General features: G+C 46.0%; 1 protein-coding gene across 7 annotated transcripts in view; it reads left to right on the top strand.

Moving 5' to 3' along the window:
* Nucleotides 1-24,269, top strand: part of LOC139420259 (ATPase phospholipid transporting 8A2) — a 64,959-nt gene that overhangs the window by 5,663 nt on the left and 35,027 nt on the right. For 3 of the 7 annotated variants that reach the window (XM_071170141.1, XM_071170143.1, XM_071170142.1), the window contains exons 2-24: nucleotides 155-263; nucleotides 6,575-6,752; nucleotides 13,198-13,297; nucleotides 13,522-13,620; nucleotides 13,920-13,965; nucleotides 14,131-14,171; nucleotides 15,071-15,144; nucleotides 15,460-15,529; nucleotides 15,611-15,738; nucleotides 15,829-15,940; nucleotides 16,132-16,300; nucleotides 16,433-16,560; nucleotides 16,644-16,721; nucleotides 16,848-16,981; nucleotides 17,122-17,197; nucleotides 17,293-17,398; nucleotides 17,562-17,644; nucleotides 17,747-17,796; nucleotides 17,868-17,937; nucleotides 18,047-18,131; nucleotides 22,293-22,432; nucleotides 23,612-23,750; nucleotides 23,840-23,904. In XM_071170141.1, coding sequence (XP_071026242.1) covers nucleotides 155-263; nucleotides 6,575-6,752; nucleotides 13,198-13,297; nucleotides 13,522-13,620; nucleotides 13,920-13,965; nucleotides 14,131-14,171; nucleotides 15,071-15,144; nucleotides 15,460-15,529; nucleotides 15,611-15,738; nucleotides 15,829-15,940; nucleotides 16,132-16,300; nucleotides 16,433-16,560; nucleotides 16,644-16,721; nucleotides 16,848-16,981; nucleotides 17,122-17,197; nucleotides 17,293-17,398; nucleotides 17,562-17,644; nucleotides 17,747-17,796; nucleotides 17,868-17,937; nucleotides 18,047-18,131; nucleotides 22,293-22,432; nucleotides 23,612-23,750; nucleotides 23,840-23,904 — 2,280 coding nt within the window. Of the gene's footprint in view, nucleotides 1-149; nucleotides 264-6,574; nucleotides 6,753-13,197; nucleotides 13,298-13,521; nucleotides 13,621-13,919; nucleotides 13,966-14,130; nucleotides 14,172-15,070; nucleotides 15,145-15,459; nucleotides 15,530-15,610; nucleotides 15,739-15,828; nucleotides 15,941-16,131; nucleotides 16,301-16,432; nucleotides 16,561-16,643; nucleotides 16,722-16,847; nucleotides 16,982-17,121; nucleotides 17,198-17,292; nucleotides 17,399-17,561; nucleotides 17,645-17,746; nucleotides 17,797-17,867; nucleotides 17,938-18,046; nucleotides 18,132-22,292; nucleotides 22,433-23,611; nucleotides 23,751-23,839; nucleotides 23,905-24,269 lie in introns of those variants that run through there. The other 4 variants (XM_071170146.1, XM_071170144.1, XM_071170145.1 and 1 more) reach the window with 4 other exon arrangements.

Raw genomic sequence — 24,269 nt, forward strand, 5'->3', positions numbered from 1 at the left:
GTTGTGTGCGCCTGGCCCCGGCCCACAGTGGCGTTACTGACTGACCCTCTGTCTTGTGTGTTGTTCTCTCCCGTCCCGCGGCTGGTGGCCTGCTCCCTGATCTCTGTCTCTCCCATCCCGCGGCTGGTGGCCCGATCTCTCTCCCCCAGAGCAGTTAGTGTTGACTCTCATTAGGCAGGAGAAGTCTCCTGACCACCTGGACCCAGAGCTGGGCGTCGGCGTGGCCGCCATGCGCTCCCGACTCGCTAACAGGTTTGAAAAAAGTGAGTTGGAGTCTTGTCTTACACAGGCTGGCCTGGCTGGCGCTCCCCACATCTTGGAGTTCACTAGTGCATGCACTGGAATAGTAGCCTATAATGACTAGAGCAGCGGTCGGGGACAATTCTATTTAATGAGTGAATTTCAATTGAGAATTGACCCCAACCCTGGCCTAGAGCACAGTTGTAATCACTAACCCTGATACCAGAGGAACACTACTCTCCAGGACCAGGGCTGGTGACTGCTGGACTCGACTGGTCTGCCTTTCTGCACAGTCACTGCATGTGCTTGTAGTAAATGCACTTGATTAGCATTCACACCAGTGGAGGCTGCTGAGGGGAGAACAGCTCATAAATAATGTCCAGAGTGGAGCGAATGGAATGGCATCAAATACCTGGAAACCATGTGTTTGATACCATTCCACTGACTCCGCTCCAGTCATTACCACAAACCCATACTGTATTGATCACCATGTATTCACGTCACATGATCTAGTACACATTGACAAACACACGCATTTACTATACATACAGACACACAGAACCACATGGTATGCTTGCATACATGTAAATAAAGCACACGTACGTACCCATGTCCCATGCATATGCACATGGCATCCTTTAAGCATGCACATAGATGCATGCATGTGTTTGGGTGTTGACTGTTGAGTTAGATTGGGGAAGAGTGAGTGAGAGGGTGAGAGCAAGGGAGTAGTTAACTGCATGTTGGGGGACGTTGCATGTGTAAACACAAAATGCGTCACTGCTGTAATTGTGTGTGTGTGAGTGAGTGAACAGTATAGTGTTGTATATGGGATTAAGTATACATGTATATTGCGCGTGTACAGTCTCTTGTCTCACCTGTTGGATTATCAGTGCATGGATTAGCAGGTAGGGGAAGTTGCAGAGCAGACAGAGAGAAGATTACTACCCCAGCCTGTACTGCAGGAACGAGGCGCTCCACTTTCTCACCATTCACTCCGTCGTTGTAGTAATTGGACACACTGGCTGTCCTAGCAACCAGCAGAACTGCAGGTCAACCTTAACCAGGAAGTAGACGACTTGACTAGAGGTCACCTTGGGGACAGGAACAGCCATGGCACCTCATAGGGGTCAGGCGGTCAGACGACGCTCCTCCGTCGGTAACGCTATCCTGACCTCACAATGGGAGGGGGTAGGGGAGGATGTGGGGTGAATTGGGGAACCTCCGATTCACCAAGAATCCTTCAGAGGGTGGGATCTTCAACTGAGTTGTCGAGTTTGTAGTTTGCATGGACTATGTTTTAAGTCATATGACTGACTTTGTATGCCTTTGACTGTACAGTTCACTCTGTTGTTTTTCCACTTTTGGTTTGTGACTTTGACTGAGCGTCTCTATCCGACTGTCACATTAAATCGGTGGTCATTACAATAGCGATGTTTAATACGGTTTGAAACCGGTCGGGCGGGCTAAATGCTGGTGTGTAATAAGCGCTGAGGGAGCTGCAGTGATAGTGTGACATCTGAGTGGTGGCGTGGCTGCGCCACAGAGGCACGGTGTCTGCTGAAATAAGGCACCAGTCATACAGGAAAGAGAGAGGATGAATTATGCAGCCTCCCTCTATCCATTATTCAGAATAGCGCCTTGCTTTATAGCCATGAAAGGCTGGCACGGGACCAGGTAACACGGGCCAGGTAGTGACCTTAAGGGTTGAGGGGTCAACCCAGAGCCAAACTAAGGGACTGAGCTAGTACAGTAAAGATGGGCCAAGCTGTGTCGGATTGAGCTGTTGATGCATTTTGAGAGGGGGGTGATTAAACAGGACTCTATCAGGTATATGTATTTTTGATTGCATGTGTGGTTATATCAAGATGAGAGTAGTTTTACCGGCCTTTTACAAGGTCATTCATATTTTGCTGAACACGCACAAACGTGCACTACATTGCACCCGACACTCAAAATATTTGCACACAGGCTACCCACCGTTCTGTATTAACCAATGAAGAATCAGTCTGGTATGACACTCGAGAGAGAAGCTTTAGGGCCTCCCGTTTTAACGTTTATAGAAGGGTGTGATTTGTGAGAACGTCTCCATATGCTGAAGTATGCTGTTAAATAAAGTCTTGCCGTCCTAAACAAGTTCTGTTTGAGTATTCTTGGAGTCCGTCAACTCTTCAGTAATGAGTTATGGTGGTGACGGTGCTTCTAGTTCTGATCCATCAGGGAGGAGGAACACAGAGCATTGATCTGCTCATGGACATATCAGAGCTGTAGCAAGCTGCTGAGATGGTCAATATTGATCTGCTAGGAATAAAATGTAGAGTAAAGAGGAGAGTGAGAGCAGGAAGAGAGAGGTAGGTAGAGTGGGAAGAGATATGGATGAGTGGAGGTATACCGTAAGGACAGAGAGAGGTAGGTAGAGTGGGAAGAGATATGGATGAGTGGAAGTATACCGTAAGGACAGAGAGAGGTAGGTAGAGTGGGAAGAGATATGGATGAGTGGAGGTATACCGTAAGGACAGAGAGAGGTAGGTAGAGTGGGAAGAGATATGGATGAGTGGAGGTATACCGTAAGGACAGAGAGAGGTAGGTAGAGTGGGAAGAGATATGGATGAGTGGAGGTATACCGTAAGGACAGAGAGAGGTAGGTAGAGTGGGAAGAGATATGGATGAGTGGAAGTATACCGTAAGGACAGAGAGAGGTAGGTAGAGTGGGAAGTGATATGGATGAGTGGAGGTATACCGTAAGGACGGAGAGAGGTAGGTAGAGTGGGAAGAGATATGGATGAGTGGAGGTATACCGTAAGGACAGATAGAGGTAGGTAGAGTGGGAAGAGATATGGATGAGTGGAGGTATACCGTAAGGACGGAGAGAGGTAGAGTGGGGAAATGGAGGAAACACAAAAAAACACTAAACAAACACAAAAAAATGCTGGGTTCTTAGGATGACCCAACTGCTGTCTGGCAGGCATTGGGTCACTTAGTTGGGTTGTTTTCTGTAGACCTTTCCTGCAGTCAAATGACCTAGTGGCCTCATGGGTGGAATGTTGTGAATATTTTTCTTAATTAATGGCAATTAACAGTTTTGTTATATTTCAGTCTTCTGTGATGTGTGTAAGTGTAAAATTGGGATGCAGACTCAAAATGTAATACATTTAAACTATATGTGACATGGTACAGGTGTCTTCTTTTTTTAAGCCCATAACCTTGTGTGTGAGGTGTATACTTTTGTTTCAAAGTAGATATATTTAAGACTACCAAGAAACACTGTGACCCTGATTTGCCCATTGCAGTAAAAGGTTAGAAATAACAAGGTTGGGTTGTTGATGCTGGGTTATAGGGATATGACCCAGCGGGTCAGATCAGAAGACTGGGTGTGCTGCTTATTAGGGGTGTGGCTTTCAGATAGTTATTTTTGGCCACCTGCAAGAGTAAATTGAAATCCTGTTCATCTGTTTTGCTGTATTGTTATCACATTGGAGTCAGGGGTGTGTGCAGGGTTTGGTTCCAGACCAGCTCTAAAACACCTGATTCAACTTATCCAACTTATCCTAGGGGATGTGTGAACCTCACTCCTCCGCCATGTGTCCCCACTTGCCCTGCCAAATAGCTAGCTCTTCAGAGGCGCTGATTGGTAAAGACTTTGAGAAGGCTATCACGTGTGCTAGCAAGGCAGAGGTGCTGGGTTTGAGCCTCGCTGTGAGCCGTATCAGGAGAAAGAGGTACTCGCTAAGCAAGCAGCGTGATGTCCATTACACCCGTACACACCGTGGCACCTGTATGTAGTTCTTATGTTCCTTCCTTCGTGCCAGATGCTTACCTGATATGCCTGGCAAGACCTTGCGGTGATCTCCCCTCCTAAACATGTGTCACTGTCTACATTCCAGTGGAAAACAGGAGGTGCCTGAATATTGATGCTATCAAGGGCTTTAATGACCTGGGCCTTTTGACTGGGTCATTTCATCCAAGTCACTTCACAGTAGAGCCCTGCACGGCATGAATTTTACGCTCCAGCACTACCCATGCTGAAACGTTCAGGCCCTACCCTACCCAGGGACGATTGCTTCTGCCAAATTTAAGGCCCTGCCCGAAACCTGAAATCAGAAATAACTTCCTCCGATAGTAAAACCATTAGCTGCTCCTCTCTGTCCCTGCGCTCTGCTCATGGCAGCTGAGTCTGTGAGTATCCATAGCAACAGCTCCGTTTGGGCTGCTTTGCTCAATGAAGAGACATGAGAACTTAGCTAGCTATACTTTTTGTCACTCTAAACCCCAACAAAACTCAAGGAACATGATTATTTTCTGTGAAATAATCTCTCCTGTTTTATATTTGATGAGGTTGAAGCACTTCTGACACCACGTTATGATCTTAGTCAGATATAACTGTACTGCGCATCAGAGCACGAGCAAATGGCTCAGCTTCAAAAGGTCAGTGATCAATTTAGTGATACCTGAGCCCTGCCCGTACCCTAGTTACCCAGCCTTAACTCAATGTATAATATCTGGGCCCATCGGGCGGGGGACGGGTATCAGATGTCTACTTCACAGGCTATACAGCAATAACTGAGTAATGTTAATAGGTTGAAATATACGGTTATAGAACTGGGACCGGGGCTCTCTCTATGTTGGCTGTGACACATTGATAGGCCTCTCTGGGGAAATGATCTCCCTATTCTAACAATCAATATAGTGGAAACCACCTCTTATTATTTGTCTGAATTATTGATGGATTAATGGCTGTTTTTATTTCCAGACCCGCACAGCGATCCAGACAGGGCCCATTCTTGTAAGAATTGATTGCCAATTGTATTGCTGGTGAGGTTTGGTGTAGCACCTGAAGTTAGTTGAGCTGCAGTAGGGCCAATATTGCAGCTTGTTCCTATGACTTCATATAGCCTGCCCTGAATAGTGAATGTAGACTGAACCTCATAAACCCCCAGAAAACGGTCTGGGAAACTGAGGATAGTGATCTCATGATGAATGACTCGTTCCCTTTCAAGTGTAATTTAAACTGGTAAACCGAGCCTGCAATGTCAGACTACAGACACAATACCAGTCTCGGGGGCTACTGTCCCTTTAAATACGAGCCCTCAGCCCGCCCTCGGATGGGAACACCGTAGTCAAGGCTCCACGAGAGATTGGGGCCGTTGTCTGGTGTCGAAGCATCATCTAATCCACCTTGCAGAGAGACAATTTTTCAAAGGCTTCTCTAGACCGCCAGAGAAGGCCCGATGAAACCGAGGCGGCGAAGGTCTGTGTGCTTGCTTGGGCTATTCTCACAAGCAGTCGGGAGCTTCCCGGACAGCGAGACCAAGGGAGAGGAGACGAGTGACGGGCGTGCTCCATCTGTCCTCACCGGGGCTTGTTGTGCCAGCTGGGTAAACTATTCCGTCACGTCCAAAGCAGATAGTCTCTATCTCCCCCCTCCATTATTTAGCGCAGCCCGATGACAGAAAGGGTTCCTCCGATGCTCAGTGGGTGTGCAAGTCGTGCTGATCGCAGCTTGGCCTTGATTTTATACGAGAAAACTACAAAGGAGGGGGGACTCCGTAGGCAGTGCAAACGCGGAGCGAATTATGCAGCGTTGGTTCGGGTTCTTTGCTTGGGTGATAATGCTGGTGCACTATGCGCACATTGGGCGATGTAACAAGTCCCGCTGTTTGATAAACAAATACACAATGTTTCCGCGCCGATGAAAGGAGTCTAACTCACGGTGTTTGTTTGACCATTGTGCATCCCTCATCACATTCTATACAAGGGGACCTGTGGGCGTCGAGCGGCTTGTGTGTGTATTGGTGATGGAGCTATGGCATGGCAATTCCATGGTAACAGAGTGATGCTGAGACTCACTTTAAAATGTATGTCAAACAAAAACAAATTAAGGCAAAGTTAAGCAAACCATACAACTATGCACAAGCACTAATTAACAATTTCCAGCGAAAATTTTACAAAACACCGTTTACTTGAAGACGGCACAAACGGTAAAAACGGCATTCTGTTATAAAACTACACTGTTCTTCAAGTACATTTTTTTTTTGTTAAAAGTTCAGTGAATTGGTTAAAGTAACTTAGCAATAATTATTTTTAGTTTGACATACATTTTAAAGTTTTAAAAAATCTGAGTCTCAGCATCACTCTTTTGGAATTGCCCAGCACCGAGCGAGGCAGCGCACTGAAAGAAGAGGGGCTGTTTAGAATGGGGAGGTGGGGACGTCATTGACATCGACCGCCAGCTTACATCCGCATACAATAGCCCTACCTGTTTCTGCCCTCCACTTTTGAACTGTAAACCATGTCTCTTACGTCTCTCCCTGTCTCCCACACACACGTACCCTAGCCTCGCCTCTCTCCCATCAATCGAACGGTGCAGGAACCTCTTGTTCATCCGCCGGCTACCGCAAGGCAGATGATGAGATGTCCGGGACTACTTCGCAGGCAGATCCCATAGATGCTACGGCACGGACGATTCTGCTAAACCAACCTCAGAACACCAAGTTCTGTGACAACCATGTCAGGTAAGATTTCACCTGGCTACAGCATCATTATCATCAAGTTACTGAATACAGACTTGAATTGCCTTTCCAGACAAGTTGTGATATTATAATTGCCTACAATAGTTGATAGTTTTAACGATTTATTTTCACATATATATTTTTTGTGAAATCGGTTTTGTGATAGGCTATATGAGTTAATGGTCCAGTTATAGACTAGTAAAGGAGGGTTGTAAATTATCATCAATTATGTGTTGGAGGGGCGGCATCAAGGGGTTGTTTTTAAGTTCAGTGCATCTGAGGAAAGTGCTTAACATTACCATTTACTGTTCTTAATCAATAATACCTCATGCATTTTAAAACAGGCACTGAAGGTAAAGTAACTACAGTGAGTTTGTAGATGTTAATATAAGCTCCTCCGGTACTAATGGTAGGCTACATTAACAATGTATGAATAGAATAGTTATCCTTGAATTGTCTCTAAATCTAATAAGACATTCTGTAGTGGGGTCCAGGTCTGGTCACCGATCAGGTTACTATGTGCAGTCCTGATCAGATGAAACAAACAACCTTCTCACATTACATTTTAAAATGCCAAAGCCCACAGTTTTGACTTCAATTCAATACATTTTTATTGGCCTACTCTTAATTTGGGAGATTGTGGTAAGCAGGGGATCCAGCCTTGCTTGTTTACAGTGCCAATCTCTAAAGCGATAGCTTTCACTACTAGTTAGTGAATGTTCTGGTGTGTGCCCATCTCTTGTGGGCAGAGATGGGCAGCATGTATTTGAAATTAGTATTTTAATTACTTCTGAGTATTTTGTCATTTGAATTACACTTGGCTGAACTACACTCCAATGTATTTCTTTTTTAAATACTGTAATTTGTTTTTTCCAAATACAAATGACTTTTCTATACATCTTCTATATATTTGGTCCCCCTTTCACCCTGCATTGGTATCAGAAGTCTGATAGCACTATGGTGTCATGCAAGAGTCTGCCAAATGAACTAAATGTACAGTTGAAGTTGGACGTTTACATACACTTAGGTTGGAGTCCTTAACTCGTTTTACAACCACTCCACAAATGTCTTGTTAACAAACTATAGTTTTGGCAAATCTACTTTGTGCATGACACACGTCATTTTTCCAACAATTGTTTACAGACAGATTATTTCACTTATAACTCTGTATCACAATTCCAGTGGGTCAGAAGTTTACATACACTAAGTTGACTGTGCCTTTAAACAATTGGGAAAATCCCAGAAAACAATGGCATGGCTTTAGAAGCTTCTGATAGGCTAATATACATCATTTGAGTCAATTGGAGGTGTACCTGTGAATGTATTTCTAATCAAAAGAAATCAGTCAAGACCTCAGAAAAAAACCTTGAAGTCTGGTTCATCCTTGGGAGACATTTCCAAACGCCTGAAGGTACCACGTTCATCTGTACAAACAATAGTACGCAAGTACACTGCTCAAAAAAATAAAGGGAACACTAAAATAACACATCCTAGATCTGAATGAATGAAATATTCTTATTAAATTATTTTTTCTTTACATAGTTGAATGTGCTGACAACAAAATCACACAAAAATTATAATTGGAAATCAAATGTATCAACCCATGGAGGTCTGGATTTGGAGTCACACTCAAAATTAAAGTGGAAAACCACACTACAGGCTGATCCAACTTTGATGTAATGTCCTTAAAACAAGTCAAAATGAGGCTCAGTAGTGTGTGTGGCCTCCACGTGCCTGTATGATCTCCCTACAACGCCTGTGCATGCTCCTGATGAGATGGCGGATGGTCTCCTGAGGGATCTCCTCCCAGACCTGGACTAAAGCATCCGCCAACTCCTGGACAGTCTGTGGTGCAACGTGGCGTTGGTGGATGGAGCGAGACATGATGTCCCAGATGTGTTCAATTGGATTCAAGTCTGGGGAACGGGCGGGCCAGACCATAGCATCAATGCCTTCCTCTTGCAGGAACTGCTGACACACTCCAGCCACATGAGGTCTAGCATTGTCTTGCATTAGGAGGAACCCAGGGCCAACCGCACCAGCATATGGTCTCACAAGGGGTCTGAGGATCTCATCTCGGTACCTAATGGCAGTCAGGCTACCTCTGGCGAGCACATGGAGGTGTGCGGCCCCCCAAAGAAATGCCACCCCACACCATGACTGACTCACCGCCAAACCGGTCATGCTGGAGGATGTTGCAGGCAGCAGAACGTTCTCCATGGCGTCTCCAGACTCTGTCACATGTGCTCAGTGTGAACCTGCTTTCATCTGTGAAGAGCACAGGGCGCCAGTGGCGAATTTGCAAATCTTGGTGTTCTCTGACAAATGCCAAACATCCTGCACGGTGTTGGGCTGTAAGCACAACCCCCACCTGTGGACGTCGGGCCCTCATACCACCCTCATGGAGTCTGTTTCTGACCGTTTGAGCATACACATGCACATTTGTGGCCTGCTGGGGGTCATTTTGCAGGGCTCTGGCAGTGCTCCTCCTGCTCCTCCTTGCATAAAGGCGGAGGTAACGGTCCTGCTGCTGGGTTGTTGCCCTCCTACGGCCTCCTCCTGGTAGCGCATCCATGCTCTGGACACTACGCTGACAGACACAGCAAACCTTCTTGCCACAGCTCGCATTGATGTGCCATCCTGGATGAGCTGCACTACCTGAGCCACTTGTGTGGGTTGTAGACTCCGTCTCATGCTACCACTAGAGCGAAAGCACCGCCAGCATTCAAAAGTGACCAAAACATCAGCCAGGAAGCATAGGAACTGAGAAGTGGTCTGTGGTCCCCACCTGCAGAACCACTCCTTTATTGGGGGTGTCTTGCTAATTGCCTATCATTTCCACCTGTTGTCTATTCCATTTGCACAACAGCATGTGAAATTTATTGTCAATCAGTGTTGCTTCCTAAGTGGACAGTTTGATTTCACAGAAGTGTGATTGACTTGGAGTTACATTGTGTTGTTTAAGTGTTCCCTTTATTGTTTTGAGCAGTGTATAAACACCATGGCCACGCAGCCGTCATACCGCCCAGGAAGGAGACGCGTTCTGTCTCCTAGAGATGAACGTACTTTGGTGCGAAAAGTGCGAATCAATCTCAGAACAACAGCAAAGGACCTTGTGAAGATGCTGGAGGAAACGGGTACAAAAGTATCTATGTCCTATATCAACATAACCTGAAAGGCCACTCAGCAAGGAAGAAGCCACTGCTCCAAAACTGCCATAAAAAAGCCAGACTACGTTTTGCAACTGCACATGGGGACAAAGATTGTACTTTTTTGAGAAATGTCCTCTGGTCTGATGAAACAAAAATAGAACTGCTTGGCCATAATGACCATCGTTATGTTTGGAGGAAAAGGGAGGAGGCTTGCATGCCGAAGAACACCATCCCAACCGTGAAGCACGGGGATGGCAGCATCATGTTGTGGGGGGGGTGCTTTGCTGCAGGAGGGACTGGTGCACTTCACAAAACAGATGGCATCATGAGGGAGGAAAATTATGTGGATATATTGAAGCAACATCTCAAGACATCAGTCAGGAAGTTAAAGCTTGGTTTAAAATGGGTCTTCCAAATGGACAATGACCCCAAGCATACCTCCAAAGTTGTGGCAAAATGGCTTAAGGACAACAAAGTCAAGGTATTGGAGTGGCCATCACAAAACCTTGACCTCAATCCTATTGAAAATGTTTGGGCAGAACTGAAAAAGTGTGTGCGAGCAAGGAGGCCTACAAACCTGACTTAGTTACACCAGCTCTGTCAGGAGGAATGGGCCAAAATTCACCCAACTTATTGTGGTTAGCTTGTGGAAGCCTACCTGAAACATTTGACCCAAGTTAAACAATTGACAGGCAATGCTACCAAATACTAATTGAGTGTATGTAAACATCTGACCCACTGGGAATGTGATGAATGAAATAAAAGCTGAAATAAAAAATTCTCTCTCCTATTATTCTGACATTTCACATTCTTAAAATAAAGTGGTGATCCTAACTGACCTAAGACAGGGAATTTTTACTTGGATTAAATGTCAGGAATTGTGAAAAACTGAGTTTAAATGTATTTGGCTAAGGTGTATGTAAACTTCTGACTTCAACTGTATATGTAAAAATTAACAATTGCAAAGCATGCTGAGTATTATTCTAATGAGCTCTGCCCCGAAACAATACACGGTGTGCTTTGCAGTTCATTTTCACATATACATGCTGGTCATTAAGCAGGCATTAAGCAACAACATATCAGTCATAGCAAGTAAAACGTTTTTGTAATCATTACTGAGACTGTTGTTGATGTTCGGGTTGGCTACTTGCAAATTGATTTTTGTAAACAAAATATGTATTTTGTAATGTATTTAATCAAAATACAAGTATGTAGTTTATTTTGATACATTGATATTCATGGTATTTTGTATCTGTATTTTATCATTGTATTATGTCATTTGTGCCCATCCCTGCTTGTGGGCGGGATTGAGGGCAGTGCCCAAACGGAATCTGCATCTGTGGGGAATCTCTTATCATTAGTGTCCCAGATGACTGCTGTATATTCGGTGGTGACAATGACTATGGAGCTATACATGTTAAGTTGTGTAGCCTTGCAAACCAGACCAATAGAATTATGTTTTGGTTCAATTTGACACTGTCACGGTAACAATTAATTGTTTACATGTATTTTTACACCCCTCCCCACACATGTGCACATTTATTTCTGTTGCCTTTTAAGAGGATAAGGGTTGAATACAGTAGGGTACGTTACAGGACATTCTGTATAAAAATGTAGAAATGCATGGTGAATAATTGATATGCTTCTCTCATGTATATTAAGGACCCATGTCAGCTCTATCGGCAACAGTTAGGATGTTACGCCCTCCTGAACATTACCCTGGCGCCTATACAATCCAGCAGGTTCTAGTTACGTGGGTAGAAGTCTGTCGTCAGGCGTTAAACGCACCTCATCGATCTGTCTTTACTGTCAGGAGATTCCATTCTGCTCTGAAGCAGGCCTATTTCAGGTCCGTTAATGAGATTAAGAAGGGCCTTCGCCAACTCGTTTTATTGGATCACCAGGCTTTTCCTGGCCTGTGATTGGACAGTCTGGCTTTGGAGACATGCCCTTTGATGTCCCATTGTTCCCATATGTCTTTAGTTGATGTTTGAAAGCTTCACTGCTCCTATTGAATACTCTGAGATTAAATTCCTATAGCCCCTCTTCTCTTTTCATCCTCCTCTTTTCTACCTTCAAGTCATATTTCATTCACAGCCCTGTGTCTCTGTGCAAATCTACTCCATCTGTCAATCAGTCGCCACAGCCGCCATGAACAAATACTTAGCTTAGATGTTGTCCGTAGGCACAGATCTAGGATCCTCTTACACTCGCCTATTTCCTAACCTTAGAGTGTGTGGCTTTGGGCTTGTCTCCAAGGAGATGCTGACGTGTTGGAGGATTTAGATACAGTAAGACACACACCCCAACACAATCACGTACACATAAACACACGTTTGAGTTAGTTATATTGGCCAGGATAAAGACCGACCCTGAACTGAAGGCTGATTTGAGTTATTTTAGTCTCTTATAGCTGCTGGCTATTATCAAGGCTAATCAATGCTGTTGTCTGATCAATACAGGTGATGGACTGACAAGGTTTGCCTGTTTGGGAGGTTTGGTCTAAATATAAAGCTTTGAACAGTGACGTTCGGTTCATTTGCGATTTTATGTTTTTGTGCCCGAGCAGGTTTAAATCTAATTGTGTAGTCTCTCTAATGGGGTTTCAAGTGCATTGATAATCTGCTATCGGTGGAGAAGGGATTGAAGAAGAGATTTACACTCTAGTGACTTCCTCTGTTTTACACTGGAGACCACAGAGGTGGTTTCTTCCAAAGGAAATCAAACCCAATTTTTGTCTTTTTCAATCCGATATAGGGGGATTTCTCTTTTGGTGTGCTGATTTAATGCCCAATTCAATCACATCCGCTTTAGCCGACATATCCATAGTGGTTGTTTTGGCGACGTCGGAGGTGGGACCTCATTAGAGCTGTCGAATCCACCAGCAGCTCCGTGCGGTAGGCTATTGCAGACACTGCCATTGGATGAACGGAGACGTGTTAGTAACACTCCCATGCAGCCTCTACACCTCCATTAGGCTCGTATAAATCTTTATTATTTTGTTTAATTATTTTTAAAAATGTCATTTTCGATATGCTATACAGCCTACACTTTCTCATTCTGAACTTCTAACGCGAGTGGGAGGGGTGTGACTTCGTGACAACCACACGAGCAGCTGCTTACCGATTTGACAGCTCTTATCGCAGTTACACCTCCGACACTGCCAAAACACCAGCTATGCGGGTATCTGCTATTGCCGGTTAACGCTTGATCGGATTGACTCCCAGCCTTATTGTGTTTCATTACTGTGGAGACTAACCCTGTGACATCCCTGTGTCCCTCCTCCTCCTCCTCAGTACCACCAAGTACGGGGTGTTTACCTTCCTGCCTCGTTTCCTGTACGAGCAGATCCGCCGCGCTGCCAACGCCTTCTTCCTCTTCATTGCCCTAATGCAGGTAGACCACGCCCACAATGCAGAGGATAATGGGTTTACTCGAGGGTGCAACGTTATAGAGCATTCACATAGAAATGTGTTATCTAGATAAGATATGATTCTCTTTCATGTAAAACTATGAAACGAATCCGCTCTATTCATAATATTTATATCTGTAACCTGCACTGACAACCTAACCACACCCTCAGCCTTTCCTCAACGTTGTGTCTGTGTTCTTCTTGTCAGCAAATCCCTGATGTGTCTCCTACGGGTCGTTACACCACCCTGGTACCACTCATCTTCATCCTCACTGTGGCCGGGATCAAAGAGATCATAGAGGACTATGTAAGTAGGACAGACACAGCGCGACAGACACAGCGCGACAGACACAGCGCGACAGACACAGCGTGACAGACACAGCTCAACAGCTCACAGCTCAACAGCTCACAGCTCAACAGCTCACAGCTCAACAGCTCACAGCTCAACAGACACAGCTCAACAGACACAGTTCAGCTCCCCTGCTGTGGAACAACACCTCCTCTGTTCCAAAACAATGTCTTAGCCAGCGCAGTACCGTTTTGGTGCGTTTTAATGTGAAAGAAAGATACTCATAAGGAACTAACAAACCCTCTGTCTCTTTACAGCAAAGACACAAGGCAGACAACACAGTCAACAATAAAAAGACCACAGGTATTGGACGATTGTGTGTTTGCGTATGCATGAGTGTGCCTGTGTCAGTCAGTTTTATTTGGATGAGTGAATAACTAGTTTAAGGGAATAGACAATTGTGCTTAAGAAAGGATGAACAGTGTATGAAGTGTCTAGGCTAATAGCTCTGTTGTCATTGTGTCTCAGTTCTGAGGAATGGAGCCTGGCAGACCGTCATATGGAAACAGGTACCATTGCCCTCATCCTCTCCACAGCCTGTCTGACTAGTGGTTACAGATAAAGACCAGAGTTCTTTCCGTACCGCACGACCTGAATGGGGAAAACTCCGAACTCAAGTTGCAGCCTATAACTCGGGCCGAGAGTTTTTCCTGATCAGGTTATCTGGTGAAGGAGAACTCATGGCCCTAGTTAGGAAGACTTCATGGCACATTATTTAGCTCTCCAGAATGTTCTCTGGCGTCTTTCTCCACATTGATTAATCCCCTGTATCTAATGTCCTTGCTTTGACTGAGGGAAGCGTCAGATATGAACATCCACTGTAAAGCTACTTGCTGCTCACTGTCACTTTCTCTCTCCATCCACCAACCCTCTCTGCCTCCACCATCCCTCTCTGCCTCCACCATCCCTCTCCCCCTCCACCATCCCTCTCCCCCTCCACCAACCCTCTCTCCCTCCACCAACCCTCTCTGCCTCCACCAACCCTCTCTCCCTCCACCAACCCTCTCCCCCCCCACCAACCCTCTCTGCCTCCACCAACCCTCTCTGCCTCCACCAACCCTCTCCCCCTCCACCAACCCTCTGCCTCCACCAACCCTCTCTGCCTCCACCAACCCTCTCTGCCTCCACCAACCCTCTCCCCCTCCACCAACCCTCTGCCTCCACCAACCCTCTCTGCCTCCACCAACCCTCTCTGCCTCCACCAACCCTCTCTGCCTCCACCAACCCTCTCTGCCTCCACCAACCCTCTCTGCCTCCACCAACCCTCCCTTCTTTCCCTCTGTCTTCTCCTGCTTCACATTCTCTTGCACTTCTCTCTTCCCCTCTCTTTGCCCCCACCCACCCACCCACCCTGTTCTCATTTTCATTCTCTCCTCCCGCTGTTGCATTGCTGCATCCTGGCCACAAGGTGGCAGTAGGAGACATAGTGAAGGTGACCAATGGGCAGCATCTTCCAGCTGACATGGTCATAGTGTCCTCCAGGTTGGTTTGCGGTGACCTTGTGTGATGTCACCATTATGTTTGATCAGGGCTGTTCAATTCTAGTCCTGGAGGGTCAAAACACTTCTGGTTTTTGTTTCCACCTGGTAGTTAAATTGCACTCACCTGGTATCCCAGGTCTGAATTAGTCCCTTATTAGACGGAGAGGTTGAAAACCAGAAGGGTTTCGGCACTCCAGGACCGACATCGAACAGCCCTGTGTTTTGATAAATGTTTCAATATTTTTTATTTGCCTGTTGCATAGATGAATGTGGAAGTGAATGATGTGGTAAAGTTGGACTCCATCCCTCTCCACAGTGAGCCTCAGGCCATGTGTTACACTGAGACCTCCAACCTGGACGGAGAAACCAACCTGAAGATCAGACAGGTGAGACGTGTGTTAGGAATGACCCTAAAGGTGTGTGTATTTTATCAGTGTACCTGCTCTAACTGAGTGTGTGTGTTTCAGGGTCTCACTCACACAGCTGGTCTCCAGTCTCTGGAGGAGCTGATGGGTCTCTCTGGCCGTCTGGAGTGTGAAGAGCCCAACAGACACCTGTACGACTTCACTGGGACCCTACGGCTGGACAACCAAAAGTACTGAACACACACTCTCATCTGAACACACACCTAACATAGAATTACATTTTCAACCTCCACCTGATTGTCACTGTTCTCTCTCTCCAGTGCGGTTCCTCTTGGTCCTGACCAGGTGCTACTGAGAGGTGCCCAGCTCAGAAACACACAATGGGTTGTGGGTATTATAGTCTACACTGGACATGACTCCAAACTGATGCAGGTTAGCCATTTCAAGCCTTTGTGATCCAAACCTAACTTGAACCATAGTCTTGAATCAAGCCAATCGTACCTCTACAAAGCAGTAGAGCTTGGTGTTCCTTCTCCCCTGCTTTCTTTTGAGTTAGTGTGTCATTTAGGGTGTTTTGTAGTTCCACATGAAGGATGTACTAATGTGGTGAATGTTCCTTCCAGAACTCAACCAAGGCCCCTCTGAAGCGTTCTAACGTGGAGCGGGTGACCAACGTCCAGATCCTGGTGCTGTTCTGCATCCTCCTGGTGATGGCGCTAGTGAGCTCTATAGGAGCCTCCATCTGGAACAAACAACACACTGAGGAGGCCTGCTGGTACCTGTCACGCGCCGGTGAGAATACACTCACTCACTCTCTCTCTCATGGGTGGACACACACACACGCGTTATTCATTCTCTACTCTTCCATATAAGCTCTTGACCGTGTGTGTGTGTGTGTGTGTGTGTGTGTGTGTGTGTCTACAGGGGACATCTCCACTAACTTTTGGTATAACCTGCTGACCTTCATCATCCTCTACAACAACCTCATCCCCATCAGCCTGCTGGTCACTCTGGAGGTGGTCAAGTTCACACAGGCCCTCTTCATCAACTGGGTACGGACGTACACGTGTGTGTGTTTCAAGTGTTTAACTCTGTTTAGCGGTGTCATGAAACTCCCTCTGTGTTTGGTGGTCAGGATGAGGAGATGTACTACTCTGAGACAGACACACCCGCCATGGCTCGAACGTCCAATCTCAACGAAGAACTGGGCCAGGTGAGGATTTGGATCAAATCAAATGGTGGATTCCACCAATCTTGACCATGTTCACATCAGGGCTCAACCAATCAGAGTTGAATTCTGTTGTGTACTGCTATCTTTTCTTTATTTCCTCTCTCCCAGGTGAAGTATCTGTTTTCTGATAAGACAGGAACTCTCACCTGTAACGTCATGCACTTTAAGAAGTGTACCATCGCTGGGATCACATACGGCCACTTCCCTGACCTGGATGTTGATCGTTCCATGGAGGACTTCAGGTCAGTGACCGCCTCCTCTTCTGCACCTCTGGCTGTGCTATGACCCACTATCTATACTACAAACACCCCAATACCCTTTTCTTTGTTGTATACAATGCGTTGTGTAGGTGGTGTTTAATTCTGTCCGTCTCCTCTCTCAGTCCCCTGCCGTCCAGCAGTCTTAACTCCACAGAGTTTGATGACCCCGCTCTCATCCAGAACATTGAGAAGAACCATGTAGGTGTCCCCCTGAGCTCCTGAGATCTTCTCTAATGACGATTCTTATACTGAATGAGAATGACACTGGGCCATGTATCTCTCCCCCCCACCAGCCAACCTCTGCCCAAATCTGTGAGTTTCTGACGATGATGGCGGTGTGTCACACAGTGGTCCCAGAGAGAGAGGAGGACCAGCTTATCTACCAGGCCTCCTCGCCAGGTAGACAGCCTATCTCTACACAGCTTATACACCATAGAGACAATCATAACTCAGCTACTAGACAATAGGACCAATCACATCCTATCTACTACACATTAGAGCCTATGCCAAAACGTCCTAATATGTGCAATGCATGTGTGTTTTTTTATTTTTCTTTCCTCAGATGAAGGAGCTCTGGTAAAAGGAGCCAAAGGTCTGGGCTTTGTTTTCACAGCAAGGACTCCTGGCTCCGTTATCATGGAAGCTGTAAGTGTGGGTTTGAGAGACTGGGATGGAGGGCCATTTGAAGAAAGGTAAATACTCATCCTGTTCACTGTTTAATTATTGGTATTTCTCTGTGTCTTTCAGAGGGGGAAGGAGAAGAGCTTTGAGTTGCTGAATGTGCTGGAGTTTTCAAGGTAAATAAAATGACATACTCACTCACTCATAACATTGACAGACACTTAAAAGTCTCTTTTTTTCTCTACAGTAACCGTAAGCGCATGTCTGTAGTGGTCCGAACCCCCGATGGGAAACTGCGTCTGTACTGCAAGGGAGCAGTGAGTATAACCCCAGTCATTAAATGCACCACAGTTTATTCCCATAGTGTCTTTGCTCATAATGATGATGAAACGGCACATGTTGATGATGTCATGATGTTTGTTTCAGGATAATGTGATCTTTGAGCGTCTCACTGATGCGTCTCAGTACAAAGAGCTGACCATCGCACACCTGGAACAGTTCGCCACCGAGGGTACGGGCCTTTCTCTTTTTTATATGTCTTGGTCCTATATTTTCATATCTACATTATTACTGCTTAATTCAGGGATGGGCAACTTTGTTGGGGGTGGGGGCTGCAGTGGCTGGTGTATCTGGCACCCACATGCAGTCAGAGCCGGCCGTAGCCTTTTGGGGGCCCTCACCTTGAGAGCAAAACACTTTAGCAGCTCCCCTCTTCACAACGGAGAAAAGACCAACGTTTTAGAGTAGGGCTGACTCCATTTAGTCGACTGTTTGGTCGATACGCTGTTGGTTGAACATGATTGTTTTAGTCGAGCAGTGGCAAACGTATAAAAAGACACTCGTCTGATTCACGCCTGTCTGAGTGGACTAATCCATTACCGAGGGGATGCACAACAGACACTTGTCTGATTCACACCTGTCTGAGTGGACTAATCCATTACCGAGGCCGAGGGGATGCACAACAGACACTTGTCTGATTCACGCCTGTCTGAGTGGACTAATCCATTACCGAGGGGATGCACAACAGACACTTGTCTGATTCACGCCTGTCTGAGTGGACTAATCCATTGCTGAGGCCGAGGGGATGCACAACAGTATCACCAGTAGTAGGCCTACATTTACTGTTAATTACCATCATTTCTCATCTACACTGTTTGTTTTTGTTAGGGTCATTTCTGTTTAATGCATTCAATACATTATTATTTCAGCCTTATCATTGTAGGCGCGTGCACAACCTAGGCTGCACTTGTGAGGAACAAACCTTTGGTTCATTTCATTCCATTTAGGAGTTGTTTGGAGTGCTCCTGTCAATCTTGAGTAAGGACACGCACTTGATTATGCATAGAAGAAGGCCTAGGCTACCTGGCCTGAGTGCAAATGTACACCAATAAATGTTCCCATCTGGGGATCTGATACTATTTCTGATTCAGAAGCTCTACAGTGATGGTGAGTTAAGATAAAGTAATGTTTTATTCGCATCAAACAGCAAGTAAACTAAGTATGTTTTTACATCCTTTGAGAAAGGCTACGTTGAGGAACTATTGTCAATCTAAAAAAAATCTTTCCTGCTCTCTCCCTTTCGATAACCACTCAGCATGAAAGGGGGAAAAAATGTCATGCTCTGATCCGGTGGAAACATCATAAATTAGGCCTACCTGATTACTTCTTATCCCTTGGACAAATAGAGTACAGCTGTGTGTCTGTCGAGCTCACTGGTGGCGCTGGAAACTCTGAGGGCCCAGAATATTTTATAGGTTGCAAGTTTGCTAGCACAAGCTTTGTGCCAGACCAAGTTAATAGCTGATACAATGTTTCAAGTTTCCTGCAGACAGGCCATTCATAGCCAATGTGATTTATAGGATATTCATTTTTATCAGGATATTTTCAGGCTGCAATGTTTTTATTTGTTGGCTGATATGTAGGCTATTTTTACATACTGGTAATAGAAGTTACAGTCAGGGGCCTCCCGAGTGATGGAGCTGTCTAAGACACTGCATCGGGGTGCTAGAGGCGTCACTACAGACCCGGGTTCGAACTCGGGCTGTATCACAACCAGACGTGATCTGGAGTCCAAGCGTTGTCCAGGCCGGGGGGGCTTTACTTGGTTCATCGTGCTCTAGCGACTCCTTGTGGCGGACCGGCGCCTGCAGGCTGACCCCGGTCGCCAGTTGAACAATTCAGTATTGTCATATGAATATGACAGTACGATAGCTTGACACCCAAATGGAAAAGGTTGCCAACAGCTGGTGTAGCCTTGTACAGGCAACTTCAGGAGCATAATGCAGTCCCTCCCGGATTTCAATTTTTTTTGGGGTGATTTCTGCAGCCAAAAATACTTGATTTTGATGCAGCTTTTCTGAAATTCTGCGATACATTTTGCGATGTTATTTTTCACGTTAATTTTATATAAAGCAATAAAAAGTAATGTGCTCAGTTTTAGGATGATTTTAAGCAGAATACATAATACAAAAACAATTAAAAATCTAAAGTGCTCAATTTAGTTTATTTTCCTGAACAAACAGCTCTGTCATAATCCACTCACACACACCTATTGTGGTTGATATGCACTTAACAGTATTTCCATTTCAGAAAAATCCAGAAAGAATGTTTTCAAGGTCCATATTACGTTTTACAGAGAGTTTAAAACGGCAATGCTGACCAATGGCACTCAGCGCTTTGAGCAGTGCTCTCTATAGACAGACTGGGGAGAGCAGAGTGCCGACCACCTTACTAGCCAAGGTTAGACTGGGGAGAGCAGAGTGCCGACCACCCTACTAAAGCCAAGGTTAGACTGGGGAGAGCAGAGTGCCGACCACCCTACTAAAGCCAAGGTTAGACTGGGGAGAGCAGAGTGCCGACCACCCTACTAGCCAAGGTTAGACTGGGGAGAGCAGAGTGCCGACCACCCTACTAGCCAAGGTTAGACTGGGGAGAGCAGAGTGCCGACCACCCTACTAAAGCCAAGGTTAGACTGGGGAGAGCAGAGTGCCGACCACCCTACTAAAGCCAAGGTTAGACTGGGGAGAGCAGAGTGCCGACCACCCTACTAAAGCAAAGGTTAGACTGGGGAGAGCAGAGTGCCGACCACCCTACTAAAGCCAAGGTTAGACTGGGGAGAGCAGAGTGCCGACCACCCTACTAGCCAAGGTTAGACTGGGGAGAGCAGAGTGCCGACCACCCTACTAAAGCCAAGGTTAGACTGGGGAGAGCAGAGTGCCGACCACCCTACTAAAGCCAAGGTTAGACTGGGGAGAGCAGAGTGCCGACCACCCTACTAAAGCCAAGGTTAGCGGAGTAAAACGCCACTCACCTTGATACTTTCAGTGCTTCCCACAGTCTTCCCTGCTACCACTTCAGTCATGGTGATCTGCCGCTGCTGTGGGAACTGTTCTGACATTCTCATATGCTTTGCTGATTTGATTGTTGACTTTCTCTTGTTTCCAAAAACATTTGGAAATTGTTTCGCACAGTCTTGAGCTGCTATTTTTGTTCATTGTACTGCCTGTCAGCCATCAACAATCAGCCATCATCTTCACACGTGAATACGCTGACAGGCCAAGGGGGAAAACTGTGTTAAAGTGTGGTTGGATTGTGCAATTTTCCACGGTAACAGTGCAGTAATTGGTCAAAATCACGAACCCGCTGTTGATTGAACCTTTTTATGCGCTAAAAGTGCATTTGATTGTTCAAAATTGCGATCTCTCGCATAATATGGGCTGATTTGGTTGATTTTGCTTCGAATTATGCGATCGCGGAATCCTGGAGGGCCTGATGGCAAAATATGTGAAGGCCAGAGGCAGCAGGAGGAGGGTCGATCGGGAAACGTTTTTTTGTATTTCTTCTGGCTATATTGAGCCTTGGCTCCCTCTAGGTGTTTTTTATTTTTTAATCATGTAACGGATGTGAAACGGCTAGCTTAGTTAGCGGTGGTTCGCGCTAAATAGCGTTTCAATCGGTGACGTGACTTGCTCTGAAACCTTGAAGTAGTAGTTCCCCTTGCTCTGCAAGGGCCGCGGCTTTTGTGGAGCGATGGGTAACGATGCTTCGTGGGTGACTGTTGTTGATGTGTGCAGAGGTTCCCTGGTTCGCGCCCGGGTATGGGCGAGGGGACGTCTAAAGTTATACTGTTACAATCACAGTGCTTAAACCATCAGACAAAGCTCAGTAGCCTACATATAAAGTTGATTTTATTCAATAGAATACACGTTGGTCGAAAGAACAGATGACTCTCGGTCGACCAGCATTGTTTTTAGTCGGAGACGGCCCTATTTTAGAGTTAATTTCCTTCAATTTGACACATATTGGCATAGGGGGGAAAGAAATGTTTGCTGTTTTTGATAGACATTCTCACTCGGATATCCTAACAACATCATTGGGCTACCCCGGATCTGTAATTCGATCATGATTACTACAAGTTTAGATGGTCTAGCCAGCTAACTTACAAAGCAGAACAAAAATAGCTGACATGGGCTAATTGAGTGACTGTCAGCGATTGACATAAGAGAAAAACTGTTGATGCACAACCACATTTCAAAATTGCACCTTGTATATACTAACTCTCAACTCTAAATTGAGACCCTAGCTGAATTCCAAAAATGTATCGTGAGCCTACAAAAATGGGGGCAGGTTGCCCATCCCTGACTTGATTCATATATGACCCTGTCCCCCCTAGGTCTGCGGACTCTGTGTTTTGCCTATGTTGATCTGGAGGAGGGGGTATACCAGGAGTGGCTGAAGGAGTACACCCGTATAAGCACTATCATTAAAGACCGGGCCCAGAAACTAGAGGACTGCTACGAACTACTGGAGAAGGTAAGGGTTGGGGTCAATGGTTAGCATTGCATTGCATTGAGCTACGAGTGGTGCAGCGGTCTAAGGCACTGCATTTCGGGCTGTATCATCACCGGCCGTGATCGGGAGTCCCATAGGGCTGCGCACAATTGGCCCAGCGTCATCCGGGTTAGGGTTTGGCTGGGGTAGGCTGACATGCCTAGTTTAATAATACATCTAGTTAGAGACTGTAAAGCCATACCTCTGTACTCTAGCATGGCAAGATAGTGATGACCCCTTACACCATACCCTTCAGTCAGTGTGTTGCTGGGCTGGTGGGTTATTTGTCCAGCAGAGGGCAGAGTGGTCCTACTGGATCCACTGTAGCGGGATATAAGGACCTCTCGGTGCTGAAGAAGCGGTGTGTGTTATCCCCTGCCAGTTACTAACCTGTCAACCATACAGATGCCCTGTAACCCAGAGGACAGCTCCAGTATACATCTGGACATGATGAGGCCTGTGGTCATTAAGAGACTGGACATGGCAGCTGTTGGCAGGAAATGTATTCTGAGAGTGTATATTAAGGCTGGCCATTAGGCTGGAACATGGACACCATTGCTTTCTTTGTTTGGCTGTTTCTCAGGTAGTACTCCAATAAAGAGAGCGGTTTTGAAAGATGGCCCAGAGTAGAGGAGAGGGAAGGTGATGGGATTAAAGAGAGGGAGAGAGGTAGACTGGAAGACCACAGGGATAATTATCCTCACCAGTCTGCCAAGAGCCCCGTAAAACTGGAATCAACAAACACTGCACCGTTACCAGCTGGGGGTGTGTGTGTGTGTGTGTGTGTGTGTGTGTGTGTGTGTGTGTGTGTGCACGCGCATCAATAATGAGTGTATTTGTGTTTTTTAATTGAGTTCAAAATAAATGTTTGGGGAACATTAACAGACTTTCCCTATGCTGCTGTTTGACCCACTTACAGAGTTTTAACATGCTGCACGCCTCTTCTTACCCTGCCGTATGCTGCTGCTGCCAGCCAGTCTGTCTCTCCAACTTGGATGTAGTTTCTAAGATGTCCTCAAAGCACAATGAACCACCAAACTCCTCCAAGTTGTATTTTGTCCAGAAAAGCATTTTCTGAATGTATTTGTCTCTCTCTTAGTCTATACTCACTCATTCTGTCTCTTTCTCTCTCTCTTTCTTTCTGTGTGTGTGTCTCTGTAGGACCTGTTGTTGTTGGGGGCCACAGCTATAGAGGACCGTCTCCAGGCAGGGGTCCCTGAGACCATCGCTACTCTGATGAAGGCCGACATCAAGATCTGGGTCCTCACTGGAGACAAACAGGAGACCGCCATCAACATAGGTGAGAGAGGGATGGAGGGAGAGAGAGATGGCGTTTACTTCTTGATGAATGTTTCTATGCTGTAGCTGAGATTGTATTCTCTATCTTAGGTTACTCCTGTCGTCTAGTTTCCCATGGCATGTCCCTCATCATCGTCAACGAGGATTCACTGGATGTGAGTACATATTTTTTCTTCTTCTTGCCTTACCAATTCCTCCTTTACCCCCCCCCCCACCCATCATCCACCTCTTCCTTTCCTCTTCTCCTCATCCTCATTTTCCACTTACTACTCCTGCTCCTCCCTGTGTGTGTGTGTGTCTTTAGGGTGGGTTCTATAGTGTTACCGTGGGAACTAGGGTGTGGCAGAGCAAAGATTGGAGGGTGTGTTTCTTTGTCTGCTCACAGGTGGAGGTAATTAAGCTGTCTGGTGTCTTCCTGTAGAAAGATCTCTTTCTCTCCTCTCATCCCTCTGTGTGTGTGTCTCTCACTCACTCACTCACTCACTCACTCACTCACTCACTCACTCACTCACTCACTCAC

The sequence above is a fragment of the Oncorhynchus clarkii genome, chromosome 11, assembly GCF_045791955.1.
Source record: "Oncorhynchus clarkii lewisi isolate Uvic-CL-2024 chromosome 11, UVic_Ocla_1.0, whole genome shotgun sequence".
In the NCBI taxonomy this organism is placed as follows: domain Eukaryota; kingdom Metazoa; phylum Chordata; class Actinopteri; order Salmoniformes; family Salmonidae; genus Oncorhynchus; species Oncorhynchus clarkii.